This window comes from Microtus pennsylvanicus, chromosome 2 (assembly GCF_037038515.1).
Source record: "Microtus pennsylvanicus isolate mMicPen1 chromosome 2, mMicPen1.hap1, whole genome shotgun sequence".
Classification (NCBI taxonomy): domain Eukaryota; kingdom Metazoa; phylum Chordata; class Mammalia; order Rodentia; family Cricetidae; genus Microtus; species Microtus pennsylvanicus.
In genome coordinates this window covers 23,253,461-23,275,350 of record NC_134580.1, presented here as the reverse complement: position 1 = coordinate 23,275,350, position 21,890 = coordinate 23,253,461, and the positions used below count along the sequence as shown (strand labels likewise).

The 21,890-nt window shown below is 38.3% G+C and overlaps 1 protein-coding gene across 3 annotated transcripts in view; it reads right to left on the bottom strand.

Annotated features, from left to right (window-relative positions):
• Positions 1 to 21,890, bottom strand: part of Tmem117 (transmembrane protein 117) — a 441,165-nt gene that overhangs the window by 71,450 nt on the left and 347,825 nt on the right. For all 3 annotated transcript variants that reach the window (XM_075960448.1, XM_075960449.1, XM_075960450.1), the window contains one exon: positions 1,250 to 1,409. In XM_075960448.1, coding sequence (XP_075816563.1) covers positions 1,250 to 1,409 — 160 coding nt within the window. The remainder of the gene's footprint in view (positions 1 to 1,249; positions 1,410 to 21,890) is intronic.

The following is a 21,890-nucleotide window of genomic DNA, read 5'->3' as shown; positions in this document are numbered from 1 at the left end:
TTAACATTATAAAGAATGTTAGTTGGGAAACAAAATAAGTTACAATGACTGGATACAAGTGTGATGTACTGTTGCGTAATTACTACAAATTCGAGTTGGAGCTCTGTTGAAGAAGTCCTACATCAAATGAGAGGCAGACCAGGACCCCGCCGATGATGCCTGACCTCATGTCCAAGGATTTCTCCACGATGCTAAAGTATCTTGCAGAAAATGAAAAAAAGAAACATCCGTTTCTAGAATAGATAAAAGTTTTCAAGCTTATGACTTCAGATTGTTCTAAACTATAATGTATTTTAAAATACAGCCCATTAGAAACAGTGATATACTGTAAGTGCCACTGAAGCCAATGCCCAGGATATGTAACAAAACAAAACACTATTGTTCAGCCTTTCAACAGCACAGAATCGCTCTCATAAAGGCCCCTCTTTGCCTCTAGAAACAAAAATCCAATCTGCTATCCTGCAAAATCTCACATAAATTCAGAACACAATGGAGTCTCCTTTCCCTTTGGCAATGGCAGCCATTGTTCTCATGACTTATAGTGCCTCAGGAGGGGAAACAAAAGCGCCTTATGAAAGCAATAAGAAAATGTCTAGCAAATGGATAGACATTTAATGAGCAAGATAAAGCATCAAGAAATAGCAAATGTCTCTTTCAAAAGAACACTCCTACATCCCAAGCGCTCACCCCAGCTGCTATCACCAGTAACACTCACTAGCTTGATGAAGTTTTACAAAAATATCTATTGCTAAGCAGGGTGGAAATACTGTTTACATGAAATGGAAGAGGCTCTGGCGAATACTGAAAACAGATCATCTCCATAACCAGAAAAACACTTTCACACCACGCCCAATCTGACAGCTACAACCCCTGTATTGCTTTCCCAATTGCGCTTCTGTGCTTTGCCGGTTTCCTGTCATTTTCATCTTTGAGTACTCTGTTCACAAAACTGCAGTTTGGGGGGTTCCATTTTTGTCTTATTTTGCTCCCTGCATCTTCCCCAACTGATAGTAATTATAATGTTGCATTATTACCAGGCCCAGCATAAGAATATTCATAAAATGAATCCCTGCACCCCCAACACCCGGTTACATTTTCAGCCATGTGAAATTGCTGATGAAATGATTAGAGAAAACGCATTAATCACAATTGTAAAGTGAACTCTTCTCTAGATGTGTAGAGTCCATGCTTACACTGAGAATAAGGCACAGACCAACTTCAGAGAGCACAGGGAAAAATAGACACTTACCTGCATCACGATAAGGAGGTCAAAGACCAAGATGAAAGATGCAAGGAATGCTCTGGAAACCTCATCACTGGGCAGAAATCCGCGGTTCAGTTTGTCCCAGCTGATCCAGTCAGTTGTGATGACAAGTACCACCACGGAAGTCAGGGTAAAGAGAACAGTCCTGCAATGAACAAGATGTTTTGAATATTAACATTGAAAGCAGTCTTGGGATGTGCATGGTGAGACTTTGTCTAGAAGAAAATGGTCCGGACTAAAGTTGGGCATCTGCTATGCTGTTATTCGGATATCATTTGAGACTTTATAAAAGAAGGCACAATTGTTTTGAAACAAATTTAATCAGAAAGAAATGAGTAAGTATAAGAAAAAGAAAGAATGAGGAACGATGGAGGGAAGGAAGGATGGAAGGAAGGGACAGAGCGAGGAAGGGAAGGAGAAAGGGAAGCAGGGGAAGGGAAACAAGAAAGACTCCTTTTATCAATAAAAAAAAATGGATTGTAAAAAAAAAAAAAAAAAAAAGAAAGACATGGATATGGAATAAAACCACAGAATATTTACTCATGTTGGCATTTTGCTCACTAACAAATTTTAAGTTAATATTTTATTAATTCCTTGAGAATTTCATACAATATATTTTAATCATGGTCTCTTCCTCAAATCCCCTCTTTCTCCTCTTTCTTTCCTTTCTACTGCTCTTCCAGTTTTCTTCTTCAATTTATTTATTTTTGAAAACCACCAAAACATTTCATGTAGCCTAGCTACTCTTGGGAGTAGGGCCTGCTCTTGGGAGTCATATCATTAATGAAAACTGACCGTCCCTTTCTCAGCAGCTACAACTGTCCTAACTCCTCAGCTTTGGGTGGGATTCCATCCCCACTCACCCCACTCCTCCATGCAGGGACTTTGTCTTGGCTTGAGCTTATGCTGGAGTGTGCATGCTGTCACAATATTTTTGAGTGAACATCTGTAAGTGCCCTGTGTGTCCAGAAAACAGTGTTTCCTTGAAGTTAGCTACGACTCTGGCTCTTACCATCTTTCTGCTCCCTCTTCTGTGAAGATTCCTCATCCTCCAGGGAAGGTGCTTCATATATACATAACAACTTTTAGTAATTGACATCTCAAGTGAATAGAAGTCTCTTTCAATTGCAAAGTGTGTAAAATCTGCACACTACCTTTCTCAGAAGATGCTTATTCCCTTCGCATGAGCTCTATTGGAGGCAAGTCGTACTTTGATATAATGAATATAAAATACTCCCGAGAGATTTTTCTACCCACAAATAGAAAAGACATAATTTATATTTCTAAAAATTAGAAAAATAGCCTGGTAAAGGTAAATCGTACATTTCCTTTTGCTATATTAAGTAGAAGTAAAAATTTATCATGATGGACTTTTGGTATCATATGTAGAGTGTTTCAAATAAGCACTCATGGAGTAATTCAACACTTCACCTGGTTATTATAAGGATCCTAAAGGGCTGTTCCTGGGATGATATCACAGCAAATACCATTTCTGAGCTCAGAAAGGAAGGAAGGAGGGAGGGAGGGAGGGAGGGAGGGAGGGAAAGAAGGAAGAAAGAAAGAAAGAAAGAAAGAAAGAAAGAAAGAAAGAAAGAAAGAAAGAAGTAAGTCTGGGAAATTTACAAACATGGAAATTTAACAACATGCTTCAGAATAAAAAATGATCTAAGGACAAATGAAAATAGAAAGAAACATACCAAAGCATATGGGATAACGTGGGAGCTAGAAGAATAAGTTTATGACATTACCTCCCATATTAAAACAAAAAAGACTTCCACCAAGAAGCTTAGGCCTGTACATCAAGGAACTCTAAAAACAATGAATCCTAAACTTGGCATGATAAAGGACATCAGAAATAAAACAAATGATGTATAAACCAAATGTATAAAATTAACATAAATATATAAAAATGGAAATAATACAGGGTACCAGCAATATAAAGAAAAGATAAAACTGGCAAACCGTTGGTGATAAAAATGGTGGAAATCAACAAAACTTTATATTAGAAAATAAAACATAATATATGATTATAAGAGAATATTACAAGCAAGGCAATGAATTGGACAACCAAAAGGAGCAGAAAAAGTTTCTAGAAACGTGCTGTCCACCAAGAGTGAATCAGAAGGTAGTCTGAAAGATGAATGAGGAGCCAGAAACCTAATGCAGTCAACTCTGCAGCAGATGTCTACACAAGCCAATGATACCAAGTTATTAAGGGGGATTGTAGTCAACTCAGGAAAAGGAAAACTTCCCAGTTCAATTTATAATAAGATTGCTAGATATCCAGGTTAGACAAAAAAATGCCACAAAAATAATTCCAATAAATGTAAGGAAATTATTCTTAGTAAATTGGCAGCAAGTAGAAGACTTGCAGATTACAAAAAGTGAATGTTATTCATTGGATGCAAGAAGAGGTCAACATGGACAAATCAATCGATATAATACAATAATTTTAAAGAATAAAGGATTATAATGACAATCACTCAGTAGATGTGGAAAACCTTTTTAACACAGATTAGGTATAGAGCCATGTAATATTGAAATCTGTCCTTGTGCGAGCTTACCATATATCTAGGATGGATGGCACACAGAAATGCATAGGCGACCAATCATTGACAGAGAAGCCATGATGGATATCATGGTAGAAAAATTAATATCAACAGAATTAGCTGATGTATGGCAGGCTCATAGCCTACGTTATACTACATGGAGAACACTTAAGTTTCCCTACATAGGAACAAGACAAGGGAGCCTACTCTCATGACTTCTATTCAACAATACTAGAAGTAGGGCCAAATGAACAGTCAAGAAAAATAAGTAAAAGGCAAGAGAAGCTATCTGCTCTTTCATCATAAACCATTTTGAACTAAAAGTGTAAGTGAAGTGAGACAATAGAAAAATCAGCATAAAAACATCCGTCTGTCTATACACACTAACAGCAGAGAATCAGTAATTGGGAAAATAATTCCATCTCAAACAGAACATAAAATACCTAGAAATAGATTTGACCAAAGAAATAAAATATTTGTGCACTGAAAAAAGAGAAGACACAAATAAATGGAAAGATATTTCGTATCTATGGAGCATATAGGCGAATAGATAAAATATCTGTTTACCACCAAATGTTTCTATTTATTCAATGTAATCTCCATAAAGAGTCTGATGGAATTGTTTTTCAGTAAAATGAAAAACAACTCTAAATTCACATGAAACCATTAGAGATCCTGAGGAGTCAGAGGACTTTTGAAAAATAAGTCTGGAAGCACTGTTTTCTGATATAAACACATACACAGACACTCTTAAAAATTTGGAAAGACTAGAAGTAAGTGCACACATAGTTGTTAACTAAGTTTTGAGAAGGTTACTTTGAATATACAACAGGGGCAAAATAGTCTCCTCAATAAACACACACAAAGAAATGGATGGTCATGTGCAAAGAATGAAACTGAATCCATTTTTACAACAGATACAAAAACTAACTCAAGAACATTAGAGGCTTAAATATATGGCCAGAAACCATAAAAAGTCTAGGAGAAAACAGGAAAATCTCTTCAATATCGGTTTGGGAAACTGTTTTGTAGATCGGACACCAACAACATAGGGAGAAAAATTGAACAAACATGGTGACATCAAGCTGGAAAATTAAGTGCACAGCAAAGGAAACAAATGGGAATGGAATGGCAACCAATGAAATGGGAGATTATATCTGGAACTACATAACTGCAAATATCAATACACAGAATGTAAGTAACTCAGTAGCACAAAAATGAAATGACATGGGGAGGGGGGAATGACCCAAATTGAAAGCTCTTAAAAGAGGGCACACAAAGGCGGGTACAGTCCAGCCTTGATATGAGGGTGTGTGCCTAGTCTTACAGCATCTTGTTCTGCCGTGCTTGGATGACATCCTGCGAGACCTGCTCTTTTCTGCAGGGAAATAAAAGGAGAAGCAGTGGATCTAGGAAAGAGAAAAGGTGGTGAAGGGTGACTAGGAGGAGTGGACAAAGAGGAAACTATGGTTGGGGTGTATTGTATAAGGGAAGAATACGTAAAAAGAAGAAAATCTCCATACCACTAACCATGAGGGCAAAGCAAGTGAGAACCACAGTGAGAAACTGCTTCACACCTGAGAGCATGACCAGCATCAGAAAGACAAGAGATAAAGGCTTGTGAGAAAGTGAAGAAAGTGACCCACGGGTGCTGCTGATGGGACCATCCGCTGGCGCGGTGTTCTAATATGCACTAGCAGTAAGAATGCTTTGTGAGTGTTTTCCCAGCTTCGTTGTGCACTTCTGTTTTGTCAAAAGGTGTTGTTGCAGATCTCAAGAAATAGTTACTGGTAACGTTTTATTGCTCCAGAGGGAAATTAAGGGAGATATTCTGCATGATATTTAATTTTTAATAGTACAAAAGGAATAAAAATGGCAATCATTAAATATGCATGCCTACAGCTCAAAGAAAGGGATCTAAAAATAAGTCTCAAGAGTAAAGCAAAAAGCAAAGGAAATGGAAAACAAAAATGCATTAATTAGTTATGCCATCTCTAATGCCATGCTGAATGGGAGATACACAGATACACCTGTCAATCACTGAGTCAGACCCTTAGAGTTAATACATACAAACATGTTTACAGATTCAAACTTGCTGCAAGTGGCCTCTTTTCTCACCCCTTCTCAAAAAACAGACTTCACCACATGGACAAATCATTCTAAACTATTAGTTTGGTATATATATATATATATATATATATATATATATATATATATATATATATATATATATATTTTACATAACACAATAAGACCAACTTAAAAAAAACTATTTTTATGTGAACCTGGCACGAAGACACCACGTGTCTGCTCCCAATACACATGGCTTACAGAACACAGGGTGTGGGTGCCAGTGCCTTACATAAACTTACACCTCCCATATCACACCCTGTTATCATCAATCTCAATTTGCAGATACAAAACTGAATCCTGAATTACAGGACATAAGCTAACCCACACTAGCCACAACAAAGGCTTTATAGGTCATACAGAGTAAGACAGAAGTGATATAAGAAGGCTCAGGCCGAGCCGGGATTCTGTGTTATAACAACGCACTGTCTCTCAGGGGAAGCATTTGAGCTACAGCTTTCCTGTATTATGTTTATAGCTAGAAGACACATGCTTCGCTTTTTCATTATGAGTATAGTGCTATGAAATTACTCCAGAGCTTAACCTGGAAGAGTAAAACACAAGAGCCTGACAGATCCTGAGAGGAAACAGTTAAAGCTAAGTCCTATGGCAATAAAGGTCCAACCTCACAGAGGCGAGCCATCAGAGCAACATTCTTGGGTTCTTGTTTAATCAATAATTGAAATGAAAGATATTTACTCTCCACTGTGGACTTTGGGGAGCGCTGGCTTCTCTCTTTAAGGAGTCTGCAATTAAGCAATTATCTGGATTGTCTTCCTTGCAGACTGTACCCAGTGCCAGCATGACATACCGGCTCATCAATTCTACCCTCTCTGGTTTCTGGCATTCATTCAAATGGAAAGATCCCATACATAATTATCAGCTCCAGTGGTTCCTCTCCTCACTTGCATCACTTCAATTCTACTTTCTGTCATTTTCATCAAATGTTGCTAGGAACACTTGTTTATTTTCACATTGTTTTACTTTTTGAAATTAAAATATAATCACATCAATTCCCCCATCCCATTCCTCCCTCAAACCTCTCCCCATGAACCTACCCCTTTTTCTCTTTCAAATTCATAGCTTCTTTTTCTTTGAATATAACCCGACTCAGTCCTTATTTTACACACACACACACACACACACACACACACACACACACACACACACGATTTCAGAACTGATCACTTGGTATTGGATAACTAGTTAGGGAACTTTTCCTGGGTTAAGACAAGCTCAGCATTCCCTAGTTGCCTATAGTCCTTTGTCTAGTGCTGTGGGAGCTCCTTTGGCCCATAGCCTTAAAAATAACTGCCCACTTGGGTGTGGTCTCTTATACTATAAATACAACTGTAAAGCATGCACTCGATCTCTTGCTTCCAGCTCTCACTTCCAGCTGCTAGACTCTGTCCTGTTCCCTGTTCATGCAGAAAACTAAGATCTGTGAGTCTCCCCTAAATAAATAACCCTTTATTATATGTAATTCTGAACTAGTGTGGGATTATTTTGTAACTTCCATCATCAATCTAGGGATGGCTACCTATGAGAGCTCCCTTTCATGTTAGCTTGTCTATTGGTGTTGTCTTGGTTCAGGTCTTGTTTAGGCTGCCATATTTGTGAGAAATTTTCATTTAAACTATATATGTATGTATACACACACACACACACACATATATATATATATACATATAGACTTATATGTATTATATATAATTTTAGGTAGGCAATTAACAATATGATTCCTTACAGTTTTTCAGACATCCTTTCTGTTATTTTATGAACTGGAATGAGAGACAAAGAAGGGTTAAGGAAACTTTCCTAGTCTAGTGGTTCCCATATCTAGGGTAGTGGACGACAGCATTGTTGCTAAAGAAAGGTGAGTTTACACATGCTTGCTGGGGACATTAAAGAAGATCCAAGAGGCTGTGTCATTTGTTTGTGTCACATAACCAGCCAAATACAAGTAAGAACGGTTCAAATCTAAACTCTGGAGAGATATCTTGGTAGTTAAGGGTATTTGCTTACTTTCTAGAGGATCTAGGCTTAGTTTCCAGCACCTACATGGCTGCTCAAAACCATGTTTAACTCTAGTTCCAGGGAATCTGACACTTCATCTAGCTTCTTTAGGCTCCTGCACTTAAGTAGTAAACATACATACACTCAGATGTGTGCACATACATGTGCACACACACACACATTAAATAAATAAATAAATAAATATTTGAAAACTACAACAGCCAGGCGATGGTGGCATTTGCCTTTAGTCCCAGCACTCAGGAAGCAGAGGCAGGCGGATCTCTCTAAGTTGGAGACCAGCCTGGTCTACACAGTGAATTCCAAGAGAAGTCTCCAGAGGTACACAGAGAAACCCTGTCTTGAAAAAGCAAAACAAAACAAAAAACAAACAAAGAAACAAAGCTACAGAATTCATATCTATGGATTCTAGGACTCTCCCAGTCCCAGACTACTCATCAGCCAACGCTGCAGAAATTCACAACAACTTAATATAACTGAATCTCACTTACAGGAAACACATTCATCTTGTAGCCTAGTCAAAAGTTCATTATTCTATATGGTGATTAGACACAGATAACACACATAAAATAAATCTGGATTTTACTAAAACATGGTGTTTAAAATGTGGCAAGATTTTGAGTGGCGAAATATGCTGGTATCATTTGCTTTCCCTCATAGCCATCTTACGGGACATTATCTGCCAGGTAGTCCCACGTCTGGAAATCAATCAGGAAGTCAAGTGGCAGAGCAGTTAGCCTTCAGTATGAGCCATTCACAAAAGGATCTGCCGTTCAAGGCTAATTCTCATGTGGCTTCATTTTGATTACACAGATAACAGGCATGTACTAGGTCATCCCACTAATATAAGTTGTGTTAAATAAAATTGCCAATATTTGACCACTAGCAATGTCATGCTATCCAACATAATAACTATACTTTAATGTATTTTATTTATTAACCATTATTCATATTCTAAACATGTAATCTTTTAGTCTAGGCAAGAATATCATGTTGCACAATTCACATAGTCCTAAAAAGATTAAAACCTCATTTCTTTCTGCAATAGCTCTAGTTAAATGTTGGGATGCAACCCAAACAAGTCAGATTATATTTCATCTCACTGAGAAATACACTGTATATCCTACTTAAAATGGAAACTTTCACTACCATTTCAAAAAAACAAATATATAAATAGAGATATAGTTTCACATTTCAAAGTGCTAAATACATAAAATATGACATACTAAAGTAATTGAAAATTACTTAGTATTATAAATTCTGGTTTTATAAAAAAATAAAAGAAACCAATCTACATGGAATAACTTTCCTTCATTTTTTACTGTGCAGCCAAGAGACAGATCAGACATACACTTCCCCCCTGAGCACGACGTGCCAGCACGCCAGTCACAGATGGCCGAGGGAGAATGCCAACACTTCTCGTCTGTTTTAAGTATGAGTGTCATCACTGCAGGTCCACACGAAAACCGGTCACTATTTGCCTGATCCAACCAGTTCCCCTGAAACAGGTGAGCCAGCTCACTGCTGCAGTCCAGCTGATGAAGTCAAGGCTTCTCCTCAGAAAGAGCAGCTCTGGGATCCTGATTTTAGGACCAGGAACACCAGGGGAGAACAGAGGCAAACACTTGCCAAGTGACCTCATGAAAGCGTGCTGCTGCTCCATATGGCTCCCATTAAATAAATGCTGCTTCCAGTTATGAGCCACTCTGAACAGGCTCATTAAGGGGAGATCCCCAAGAAAGGAGATGAGTTGACTCATCTCGTTTGTGGCTTCTTTTGGGACCCAGAACTTGTACAGGAAATTATTAGATTCTAATGTTGTCTATTAAACTAAACATGCATGTGTTATTTATCTTTATATCTCTCTACCACTTTGTCATGAAGTTCCCCAAACACAGCAGGAGTGCAAACACCACTGAGAAAATTGAAATGAAGAAATAACTTAGAAACACTTGTTCCCAAAAGGTTATAAAGACATGGTAAAAGTCATCTCACAGTGCAGGGTTTGGCCCCACGGGTGGTGACTGATGGGAACAGTGTCCTGGCGTCCTGATCGACAGAATAAATGCCGACTGATGCTCTCCAGGACCCAACATCAATACCAGACACACATTTCCAATTCAACAAAAGAGACAACAAACAAAACAACCTGTCCATATTCCTTTGCATAGCTTGATGGCCTCTGACCATACCTGGCCAGTGTTATCTGTTTAAGCAGAAACCACGGAAAGTTGCTCATTCCACTGTTTAGCTGACTCCACTGAGTTGTCTTGGTCACACAGAACTATGACATTCTTTATATTCCATAGTTTTAAGTATAAAATATAACATATGTCAAGACAAATAATATTTGCTGCAAAATCTTTAGAAAAAGGGTTGTCATTTGTGGTTGTTTGAAAAAAATGGCCCCCATAGGCTCATAAGGAGTGGCAATATTAGGGGATATAACCTTGATGGAGGAAGTGTGACCTTGTTTAGAGGAAGACTTTCACTGGGGGCAGATTTTGAGGTTTCAGAAGTTCAGCCTAGGCACAGTGACTCAACTCTTTCTTCCTGTTGTCTGTGGATCCAGGTGTAAAACTCTCAGATCCTTTTGTAGCTCCTTCTGGTTGTGTGTTGCCATGCCTCCTACCATGATGATAATGGGCTGAACCTCTGAATTAATTGGGGCAGTCCCAATTAAATGCCTTCTTTGTAAGAGTTACCATGGTCATGGTGTCTCTTCACAGCAGTAAAACCCTAACTAAGATATTCACTACTGTTTAGTAATGATCCACACATTGCTAGTGCTGGAGGAGTATATTCTGTCTTAAATTGGGGTAAAATGTTTATTCCTTACTCTTCAGAAGACCCCAATGCAGCCTTAACTCACCATATTTAAAAAGTGTTTACCCCGGTGTTTACAGAGAAAAGAATGAAGCCTGTGCAATGCACATGAACTCAGATAAGTCTTGGTATCTGACACAGCTGGCAGAGTATTCAGTAAGCATGCACAAAGCCCTGAATTTGATACAAACTCCCACATAAACCAGACGTGTTTGTGCATGTCTGGCATACCAGAACCCAGGAGGTGGAAGCCGGAGGATGAGGAATTCAGTCATCCTCAACTATGTAGCAACTTTGAAGCTAATCTGTCTATAAGAAATACCCTGTCTCAAAACAGCAAGTATGTCAGACCAATCAAATAAGCTTGCGAATCCTGTGTAACCAGCAGGAAACTCACCAGGCCAATATTTCTTACTAGTGAGTTACCTGCCCTGTGCACAGTAAATGACCCATCAAGTCATCAGAGAACACAGGAAAACACTTTTACCTCAGGTATAACAATAGCATAAGTTCAGAAATAGAAGCCATAAGAAACATAAAGCAATAGTTATTAATAACAGATAATATCAGTAAAGACTCCAGCATTGTTTAATTAAAATAAAATAATAATTATGATATTCCAAACTGTCTTCATTTTGAAAAATGGGAAATGGAAAGTTTACACTAAGCACACCAAGTTAAATCTTATGTCTATTAACTTGCTTCAAAAGAAAAACTAAGCCAGGCAGTGGTGGTGCACACCTTTAATCCCAGCACTCAGGAGGCAGAGGCAGGCTAATCTCTGTGAATTTGAGGTCAGCCTAGTCTACAGAGCAAGTTCCAAGGTAGGCTCCAAAGAAACCCTGTCAAGAAAGAAAGAAAGAAAGAAAGAAAGAAAGAAAGAAAGAAAGAAAGAAAGAAAGAAAGAAAGAAAGGAAAAGAAAAACTGGACAAAGAATAGCCCTCATTTGTTTAAAGATTGGATGAACTTATATACTGAATTAGAGAAGAATTTCTCCTAGTAGTTTCTGATTTGGATAAAAACCAGTGTTTTGAATCAAACTAAGGAATACAGTAGGTTTTAAGTTCATCTGAAAAAGCTTTTGGAGAAGACATACCTGTGAGGTGATTTCTATAAAGCTTCTCTTAAATACCCCTGGCATACAAAAACTTTCTTATGCCCACGATGAAATTACCTGGTGCGAGTAAGAAGGAAACATGGAACATGCAACACACATGCTTAGGAGTTTATTCAGGGGGGGGGGCAGTATAGGAGAGAGAGAGGAAGAGAGAGGGAGAGAGGGAGAGAGGGAGAGAGAGAGAGAGAGAGGGAGAGAGAGAGAGAGAGAGAGGGCGTCCAGCTTTTAGTGGCCACCTAGCGCGTGTGCACAGGGGGATGATGTTATCATAGGTAGAGGACAGAGCTAACGCATGCGCACGAGGGCTCACGCACCTGCGGCATATGTACATGATGCAACCATGCTGCACATGGGTCACGCGTGGTCCTTTAAGGTTCCTGGGGTCATTAGGCACTTCTGCCTGAGGGTTTGTCCGCACATGCGTGGCCCTGGAACCTAGACACGTCAGCCATGCTGTGTGGTTGAATCATTACAACAGGCGTATGATGTTATGACTAGGAAGGGCTACAAACAGATATATATATATATATATTTTATGAAAGAAGACTAAATATACAACAGGATCCAGCAGTACCAAACCCCAAAGCTAGCAGGGACAATACACTACAACGTATGAGTTCATGCCCCAACCCCTGAAATTATCCCATGGCTGCCACTACACAGAGAGAATATTTATTGTATCTGACCACCCTAGAAAAATTCAAAACCCCAATTCAAGTTCTACTGAGTGTTTCTCACCTTTACTCTGTGATAATGTTGAAAAAAAAATCAGAAATTGCACTATCACAGTTCAGAGACTACCTATACCGTAGATGTCAGTGGCATGAAACCGAAACATGAGTAAATGGCTCAAAGTCCCAAAATCTAAACTGAGGTTTTATGGAATAAAGATCAAAGATGAGGTCATCTTGAATATATCTTCCTTTAAAGTAAGATTGCTTCAAACAAATGGCAAATGTGGTGTCTCACTTGTTCTACTGCTGTGAAGAGACATCATGGCCAAGTAATTCTTATGAAAGAAAATTATTAGCTGGGGACTTGTATAAAGTGTTAGAGGCTTAGTCCATGATCACCTTGGTGGGAAGCATAGAGGTATAGCAATGGAGCCGCAGCTGAGAGCTTTATATCCTGATCCATCCACAGGCAGCGGCAGGAGAGAGAGGCCTGGTGTGGGCTTTTGAAACCTTAAAGCCAACCACCCCCCATACACCTCCCCCAACAAGGGCACACATATTCCAACAAGCCACATCTCCTAATCCCTTGCAAGCAAAACTTGGGGCTAAGCAAAATAATGAGCGTATGGGGACCATTCTCATTCAAATCACCACAATTGGATATATAGTTTCAGATATTCTCTATGTAAATATGATATTAAGCTCCTGCTCTAGGGATCTGTACTGGTAAGAGGCAGGAAAATATCTGAATAAAATAATATAGAATAATTAGGCTGCAACTGGCCAAAGCAGTGGTTCTCAACCTTGCTAATGCTGCAGCCATTAATACAGTTCTATGTGCTGTGGTAACCCCCAACATGAAATTGGTTTTGGTGATACTCCATAACTGTGATTTCAGGACTGTTATGAATCGTAACTGTGTTTTATGATGGTCTGAGGTGTCTCCTGTGAAAGGTTCATTGCCTCTGAAGGGGGTTACAAACCATAGGTTGAGAACCACTGGACTGAAGAGTTGAATTTTATTAGCGTTAACAAAATATTGGAGGCAAAAAATTTTATACTTCTAGCTTTCATTATATTCATGCATGTAAAACAGATACTTCAAGCCAATCCACTTTGCAGGAACACATTTCTCAGAAATAAATCTTGATTGTAATGTGATCATTACCTTATTAAGGGAAAATGATTGGCAAACTACAGATCAGCACAGAAACCTACCTGTACTTTCTAACATGATTAGAAAAGGACTCAATATAATTAGTGAGACCTAGTTAGCCAATGTATGCCTGACTGTAATAGGGAATAATGGAAGATCTCAAGGAGGGACTAGAGTTACGCTGTTCCTGGAAAAGAAAACTTCCCAAAATAAAAGATGATGTCAGCTAGAAATAGGAAAGCAAGAGGAATTACAGTGTTGCACCGTAAGAACGGAAGTCTGTCTAGATACAAAGGGCAGGACTGGAGCCTATGTAAGAAAGCAGAATCAAGTTGGATATTTATGAGTGAGACTCTAAATAATGTGGCCTTGAAAGTTTCCAAACAAAGTTGATTTGGTGCTGTAGAAAATAATTCTTGATAATTGCTGTATAAGCAGTAAAATACCACTCAAAAATAATTGCTTCTCAGGAAGAATTCACTCCAGGAGGCAAAGGAGAACTCAGACTGAGGAAGAATAGAAAACAAACCATTGTAGAAAATTACAAACGAGATGCGTACCTGTGAGTTCTAATAATACAAAAACCACATTTGTCTTAAAAAGAAAATAGATGGAATTTAATGCTAAACTTAGAGATCACATGACAGACTATTTGAGAGGGCTAATACTGCAAATGGAACACAGTAAAACGGTCACTTCAGAAATCAACATTGCTCACAATGGGTTTCCAGTCCTTCATGCAGGGACAAGGCTCAGTTAACTACCATATTTTCTTCCCTATACATTTTTTTTCTTGAATCTGAGTAAAACCTATGGACACGTTGAGATAGCTCTCCTTTGATTGTGCTGTACACTCATACATGACAAAATGATTTCTGTATATTAAATAAGATCATGAATACCTTAATCTTGTATTAGCCAAAAGGGCAATGATGTGGATGGGCCTCATGCAATTACATACCCCCTTTAAAGGGAGGGCTGCTTCTCCATCTCTAGCAGTAGAGGGAGTGATTGTCTGCTGTGCTGCGGAATGAGGGGTTGGGGACCCACCTATGAGAACACTTCTGAACACACAACAAGACTTACAGACAGACTGCCAGAAAATGGGACTTCAACCTAAAACTTGATGGGTAAAACTGAGAAATTTGGTAAGGAACCTGAAGACCTGCCAAAGACACAGTCAACCTGTATTGTAATTTCGAGCAGATTCATAACAAACACAACATGAAATTTTTAGCAATCTCTGAATGCTACAACTCCAGATATTTAGGGTTGCTGGGATCCTAAACAGACTGCTTATTCCAAATATTTCCAAGACCAAATATAGAAAGGACATGCATAGCTCTTACACTTGGGATAATTAAATTCAGCTTAAAAGGACTGCCTATTTAGGTTGAAACCTAAGTCCAGGATTTGATGGAACTATTAGTCACTGGGAAATTCAGACTGAATGAGAAAATCAGAGTTACTCTGAAAGTAAATCTGCTTGTCTTTAAGTACGTAGATAATTGTGTAGGTCATTATCTATGTCTTCTCTTAGAATTTAACAAGAAAGGCTATTGCCCTCACGGTTCAGTCTGTACTCGAGAGCCTCATATCATCATTGGAATCAACATCTTGAGAAAAAGCTTTCAGTATGTTTAGATAGCAATATCTATGAAAATTAAGAACCCAAGGGTTAGTTGTTACTCATGTTAATAATTTTGAAGCCAAATTGATTTTAATTTTACTTTAAGTGGCAAATAAAATTATATATTAATTTTATGTCTCATAATGGTTAATATATGTATATGTTGTAGAATATGTAAGTAGAGATATTTAATATATGCAGATCATCCCAAATGCTTAATATGTTGAAGATGTCTACACTTTAAACCTACTCATTGAATACTCTAGATCTCACAGTAAACAGCAGGAAGTGGCTTGCGGGATGTCCTCTGGCAGTCAGCCCACTGTAGGCTGTTTTTAAATTGTTCTGCTGTTAGAAATCAAGAAGGACAAGGAAGTGATGGGAGATGATGGGGTGGGCAAGGACTGGAGGGGGAACAGAAGAACAAGGACTGGAGGCAGAGCAGAAGACTGAGGACTGGAGGGGGAGCAGAAGACTGAGGACTGGAGGGGGAGCAGAAGGACGAGAACTGGAGGGGGAGTAGGACAAGGACTGGAGGGGGAGCAGAAGAACGAGGACTGGAGGGGGAGCAGAAAGACAAGGATGGAAGCGGGGGATAGAAGAGGCTCCCACACAGCTGAAGCCCAACTTTAGAACCAAGTCATGTAAGCAGAGGGAACAGGGGATGAAGAAAAAAGGGACAGTTAGGCTCTGGTCTTGGAGTACTTATGCGATTGCTCTCAGCCCTGAAAGAGACACTGTATTTATACCTTCCATGGGTTCTTTCCAAAATCAACTGTGAGTAGACTTCTGTGGATGTTAGTGCTGACTCCTAAATTCCTAAATGTGTGTGCTTGTCAGAGAATGATATAATTTAAACCTTTCCTACCAAAATCCCCATCGTACCTTTGATTCTTAGTAAAATTCAAGCCCAGTTAGTTAAAATGAAATAGCTCAAATACAGTATTCAGTGGTATATTTATATCACAGTCTCTGTGATATAAAATAAATCTAAAATCAAAAATCTTTTACCTTGCGATGATATAGTGAGTTGTTTTTAGTGAAGATGGGTGAAGGGAAGTTAACTCCTCACAGGAGAAAAATCCAAGCAAGAAAGGTAGTGACAGAGATGTTGACGCCTATAGAGATTAGATTTGGGCACTTGGGAAAGAGAAGCAAACATATGTAGGCACTAACACAATGGCTCAGGACGGCAGCCTGCATCCCGGCAACGAATGTGTGGTGTGAACAAGGTTGCCAGTGCTCTGTTCTCTGTCACTTCCCATGAATCTGCGAGACTGACTGATGAGCAAAACACATGTCCACCATGTCCATGCGACCTTCCCGTGATTACCTTGCTTTTCAACTTGAAAAGATTGAATGCTATCACCTTAATTGGATTGGCAGGCTTATTTGATTCTTCAGTGACTTGAATTAAAAAGTACAACATAAAATTTAAAAATCATTAGAAGATTTACAGTTGTTCCGCCGGATCAATAGAGAAAATGAAAAGCCATTACAAGTCCAGGCCCAGAATGCACGATTAACTTGAATGGTGTAAAAATAATAGCGCTGATAGATGCTTGGAGGATGGAAAGAGACAAAAAAAAATGGAGAGACATGGGCCATTGTTAAAAAGAGATTCAAAAGTCTGAAAAAGAAAATAAGTAGAAATCATGGTAAAATCTCAGGGAACGTTAAGAATAGTATTAAAAAGGAAGTTCACAGCTTTGAGAATTCATTAGCAATTACTGACTAGTGTTGAGAATAGCCACAGATCAAATTATCAGGGATTATGAAAATGAGAAGAGCCAAGTACTAGAAGAGTTCTGAGTCCTCACTCCACACAGTCGCACTAGAAAGGATGACTTTGCATTTAAATTCACGCCCTTTGGTGATAATTGGGTTTTGTTTACCCCACATACATGCAATTGCTGTAGAGAAATAAACCTACCACACAACTAACCTCAAATGCATCCTAGTTTAAACAGTAGATGACATACAAAGGAGAAAGCTGACTATATGCCGATACTTCTTCATAATTGTGTGCAAACAGAAATAAGCTGTCTTATTTTATTTGACAAACACGACATAGTGAAGAAAGGAAAACGATGCTTCAATTTTAATATGAAATCTTTCCCATACTTATTGTGTTCGAAGTAATTCTGTTGTTGAATTCAAATCAATTGTCAAAACATCGATACCAGGAGAAGAGACTAAAAATAGGCCCATCCATATCATGCCCGCCCTGCTTTCCTTTCTGCTTTGAACACACAATTCTTGCTTTGATCCTGACTGAAGTATCTCTACATGCCTACCAGTCTGACACAACGAGCAATCCCCATAGCTGTAAATACTGCGGAGGCCTGACACAGTCTGCACTGAGTAGTGGATTTTCAAATTGTGAGGACAACTTTGAAAAACTGCCCAGTATTACACAGAAAACTAGAAAATGCACACCTGCTAGAAGCCACTTCCAGGTAGAGTCTATATCGAAATTCCTATGTGTGCATACAAGGATAATCCCAGCCTCTACCATCATAGCAGTATAAACATCTAAAAACAATAATATAATATGTAAAATTTGCTAATTTAAAGACACACAGACATAAAAACAAACAAGTCACAAGTACATCAACAATACACATGCATCTGGCAAGTATAGTTTTGAATGAATAAAGCAAGAAATAAAATAATATATAAATTTACATATAATCCAAAATGGGTAACCTAGACTATCACACTGGCTAGTTTTATGTTAATTTGACACAAGCTACAGAGATTTGGGAAGGGGAAGCATCACTTAAGAAAATGCCCCTACCAGAATGGCCTGTAGAGAAGTCTATGGTGCATTTTCCTAGTTAGTGATCAGATTATTGGTCTCTGGATGCTATAAGAATATAGGCTGAGCAAGCCAGTAAGCAGCCTGCCTTCATGGCCTCTTCTTCAGTTCCTGCCTCCACATCCCTGCCCTGTTTGAGGTCCTGCCCTGACTACCATCAGTGATAGAATGTGAGCTGAGAGTTGTAAGGTGAAATAAACTTTCTCCTTCTCAGGGTGCCTAGGTGATAGTGTTTTGTCACAGCAACAGAAACACCAACTAAGATAACTGTATTGTGCATGTCAGACTATAAAGAATACCAAGTAAGTAATTATTACTTGGTATTAATAATAAGGACAAATTAAATATAAAGAAAGAGAAAAAAATAGTTAAATGTTTTTAAAGTAGTTATCACTGGAGAAAAGTAGAATACATAAATTTCTTGACATGAGTTTAGAGTACTTGATAGCTATTACTTAAATATTTTCTGTTCATGTTTCTGTCTATATGTCTGCCTGTAGTTTCCCATATATATATATATATATATATATATGCAAACATGTAAAAATATATAATTTTAACTGTCTTTTTCTATGGGTTATATATAATTAACTTTTCTATGTATATGATATTTCTCAGAATGATGAAAATATTCAGCTTCCTTTAATGAAGATTCCAAGACAAAGGACAATCCACCTCCCTTAAGTCTCAATTTATAAATTGAAAGATTAAGATAATGTTTATGAACATCTATAAAGCATCAGAGGAAATTCAGCATGTTCCAGTAAATGCTCTTTGTAGGCTAATTTGTATAACTCTTACTAAATGTGTTCATTGACAATTTCATTGTACATGTACCTGTGCATTCTGATTACCGTGACCCTAACCCTCTTTTATATCCTTCCACTTTTATAAACCCTAACATAACCTGTCCACTCTCATGTCTTTTTGTTTTGTTTTGTGAGTGAGTTCAAATTTTAGAATGACAAAACAGAATGTTCCAACTGATACTAGAAAGGATGAATACTCTTACTTTGGTATTATTGTATCAAAATATAGAAAAGGCTTTTATGAAGAAAACAATAAATATAAAAATAAGACCCTTAAATAAATGGAAAATAACCCATGCTTGGGCAGGAAAATTCAATATTGCTTAGATGTGAGTTCTGACATAATTAATCTATGGCTTCAATTCACGCTCAGTCAAAATTCTAACAAATTGCCTTATAAACAGGAACTGATTCTAAATCTTACAGATGGTAAAGATGGAGGACTGCCACCGTGATCTAGAGCAGCCTGATAACTGACATCATTAAACTGTGCTTTACCACATCGGCCTCAGTAAACACAACAGTGTATACATCAGAGAGAGAGAGAGAGAGAGAGAGAGAGAGAGAGAGAGAGAGAGAGAGAGAGAGAGAGCACAAACGGACAAATGGTACAAAACAGAGACCCTGCAAACACGCCCACACAGAAACCATTGCTGATCTTCAGTTAAAGACAACAGGAACTCTGTGGGGGATGAAGTAAGGGATTGTCAGATGCCATGAAAATGAACCCGGCTGCTGCATCTCTCATCTCAGAGATCACCTCAGGATAAATCACAGACCTCACCATGCTGTGTGAGAATAGAGATCTGAGGACAACATAGGAGAAAGTAATCTAGGTGACCATGGTCTGGAAAAGTGTGTAGATACAAGAAGGGAAGGAAAATCCATAAACAATGAATAATGGGACTTCATTAACGCATCTTCTCTTCAGAAAAAAAAAGCAATTAAATTGGGATTAATTCAATTGTGGCTGTTTGAAGTTGCAATCTTAATTGTAACTGCTATGGCAATCACTTTTAATATAACTTAAAGCATACTGAAGGACAGAGAAAGAGAATTTAGATGATACACTACAAAAGAAAACCTATTAGACCCAAAGGAGGAGAGTAATGGAAATACAGCTGTAAAGACCATGCAGAAAGGAAGCAGATCGCACACATAGACCCTCAACTAGCACGGCTGCATTGCACACAGATCCATTCAGTACTCGCAGAGAAAGCCGGAGGTTGAGAGAACAGAGTTCCTGAACATACAAGGCCCACAAGAGACACACTTCAGATTCCAAAGTGCGAGTAGCTTGAAAGTTAACAGGGTGGCTAAAAGAATAGAATACCAGTTGCAACCAAAGGAGAGGTGGGATATCTGTATTACAGAGAAAAGAGTCTGTGGGACCCAACATGCGACTACAGGCAAAGAAGTAGACTGTCCAATGCAAAGAAGTGTGACTTCACCACGCAGCTGTAACTAAAATACACGCGTGCCTTGGACAGAGCCCAACATGTGACACAAGAATTAAAGGAAAACACATTGAAGATGACCAACAGTGATACTTTGAAACTTCAAAACTTGACTGAAAAACTACATAGAAGATGGACAAAGAACGAGAAGGTTCTAAATGTGTATTGAACCAAACACCATCTTTTAAAATAAGAAAATATGCTATTTTCTAGAGCACGTGGATTATTCTTCAGCAGAAACCATGGAGGATCATACAATAAACTAGAAAAATTTAAAGGTGAGCCAGTATGATGTTTGGGGACAGGGAGGGAGTGACAGCAAAGGCATTTTCAGCCAACCTTGAAAACCCGAGTTCCATTCCCGGAACCCACGTGGTGAAAGGAGAGAACTCACCACTGCCAATTGTCCTCTGTCTTTCACACTCATGCCATGATATCTGAGCACACAGACACACAGACACACAAATAAATATAATTTTTAAGACTTAAAGATAGCCCTGAAATTATAGTAACAAATAACAAAAAGTTGTCTGATAAATAATTGAGAAAGCAGTCTCACTGAGGTACCAAATAATGTTCAACAGTTAAGTGCAGTTCAAACAGAAAGCCCTGTGCACCAGACGCTATGGAACACAGAGGAAAGAGGAGGAAGATACAAATTAAGCTGAAATCCACATTCACTGATCAGAAAAATCAGTACATCAAATGACTATGCAATCTGACACTGTACACTTGCTGCTTTCCCTGCCAAGTATTTAACCTATAGCAGTATTGACGTTAATGGAAAGATTCCACAATTAATATGGAATCAAAAAAGACTTTAGATAACTATCACATTTTTAAAATACGAACAACAAAGTTGCAGTCATGGGTTGATTCATTTCACTTGGGCACATTTCTAAGCACAGAATCTACCACAACTAAATTATGAAGAAATATAAAATCTGAAGGCATCTATATACTAGAAAGGATACTGAGTCTATAACAACAACAATAACAAACTTAATCCCCTGATCAAGAAAATCCCTGAACACACTTGTGATTTTCATCAAGTTTAAAGAAGGAAATGATATCATATCACCTCAAATATTTTAAAAATTTGAAAAAATATCCTATGATGTTGGTCTTACCAAAACTAAAGACAAATAAGCACAGCACCTGAAAAGAAAACTTCAAAGAGCATTCCTTATAAAAAGGAAGAATGAAAACTCATGCTACCAAGTAGTTTGGGGTACATGCCCAAAAGAATGTTATCCCACTGCAGCTGGGGCCCATTGATAGATGAATGGATGCATGTATAATGAATAAGCATACTATAGAACACCCAACACCTTATGAAGAAGTACATATAATGTAATCTGTACTACTTGTACAATAATAAATGGCAGGTAGGAGCAAACCTTTGCAGGAGGTAGAAGGCTT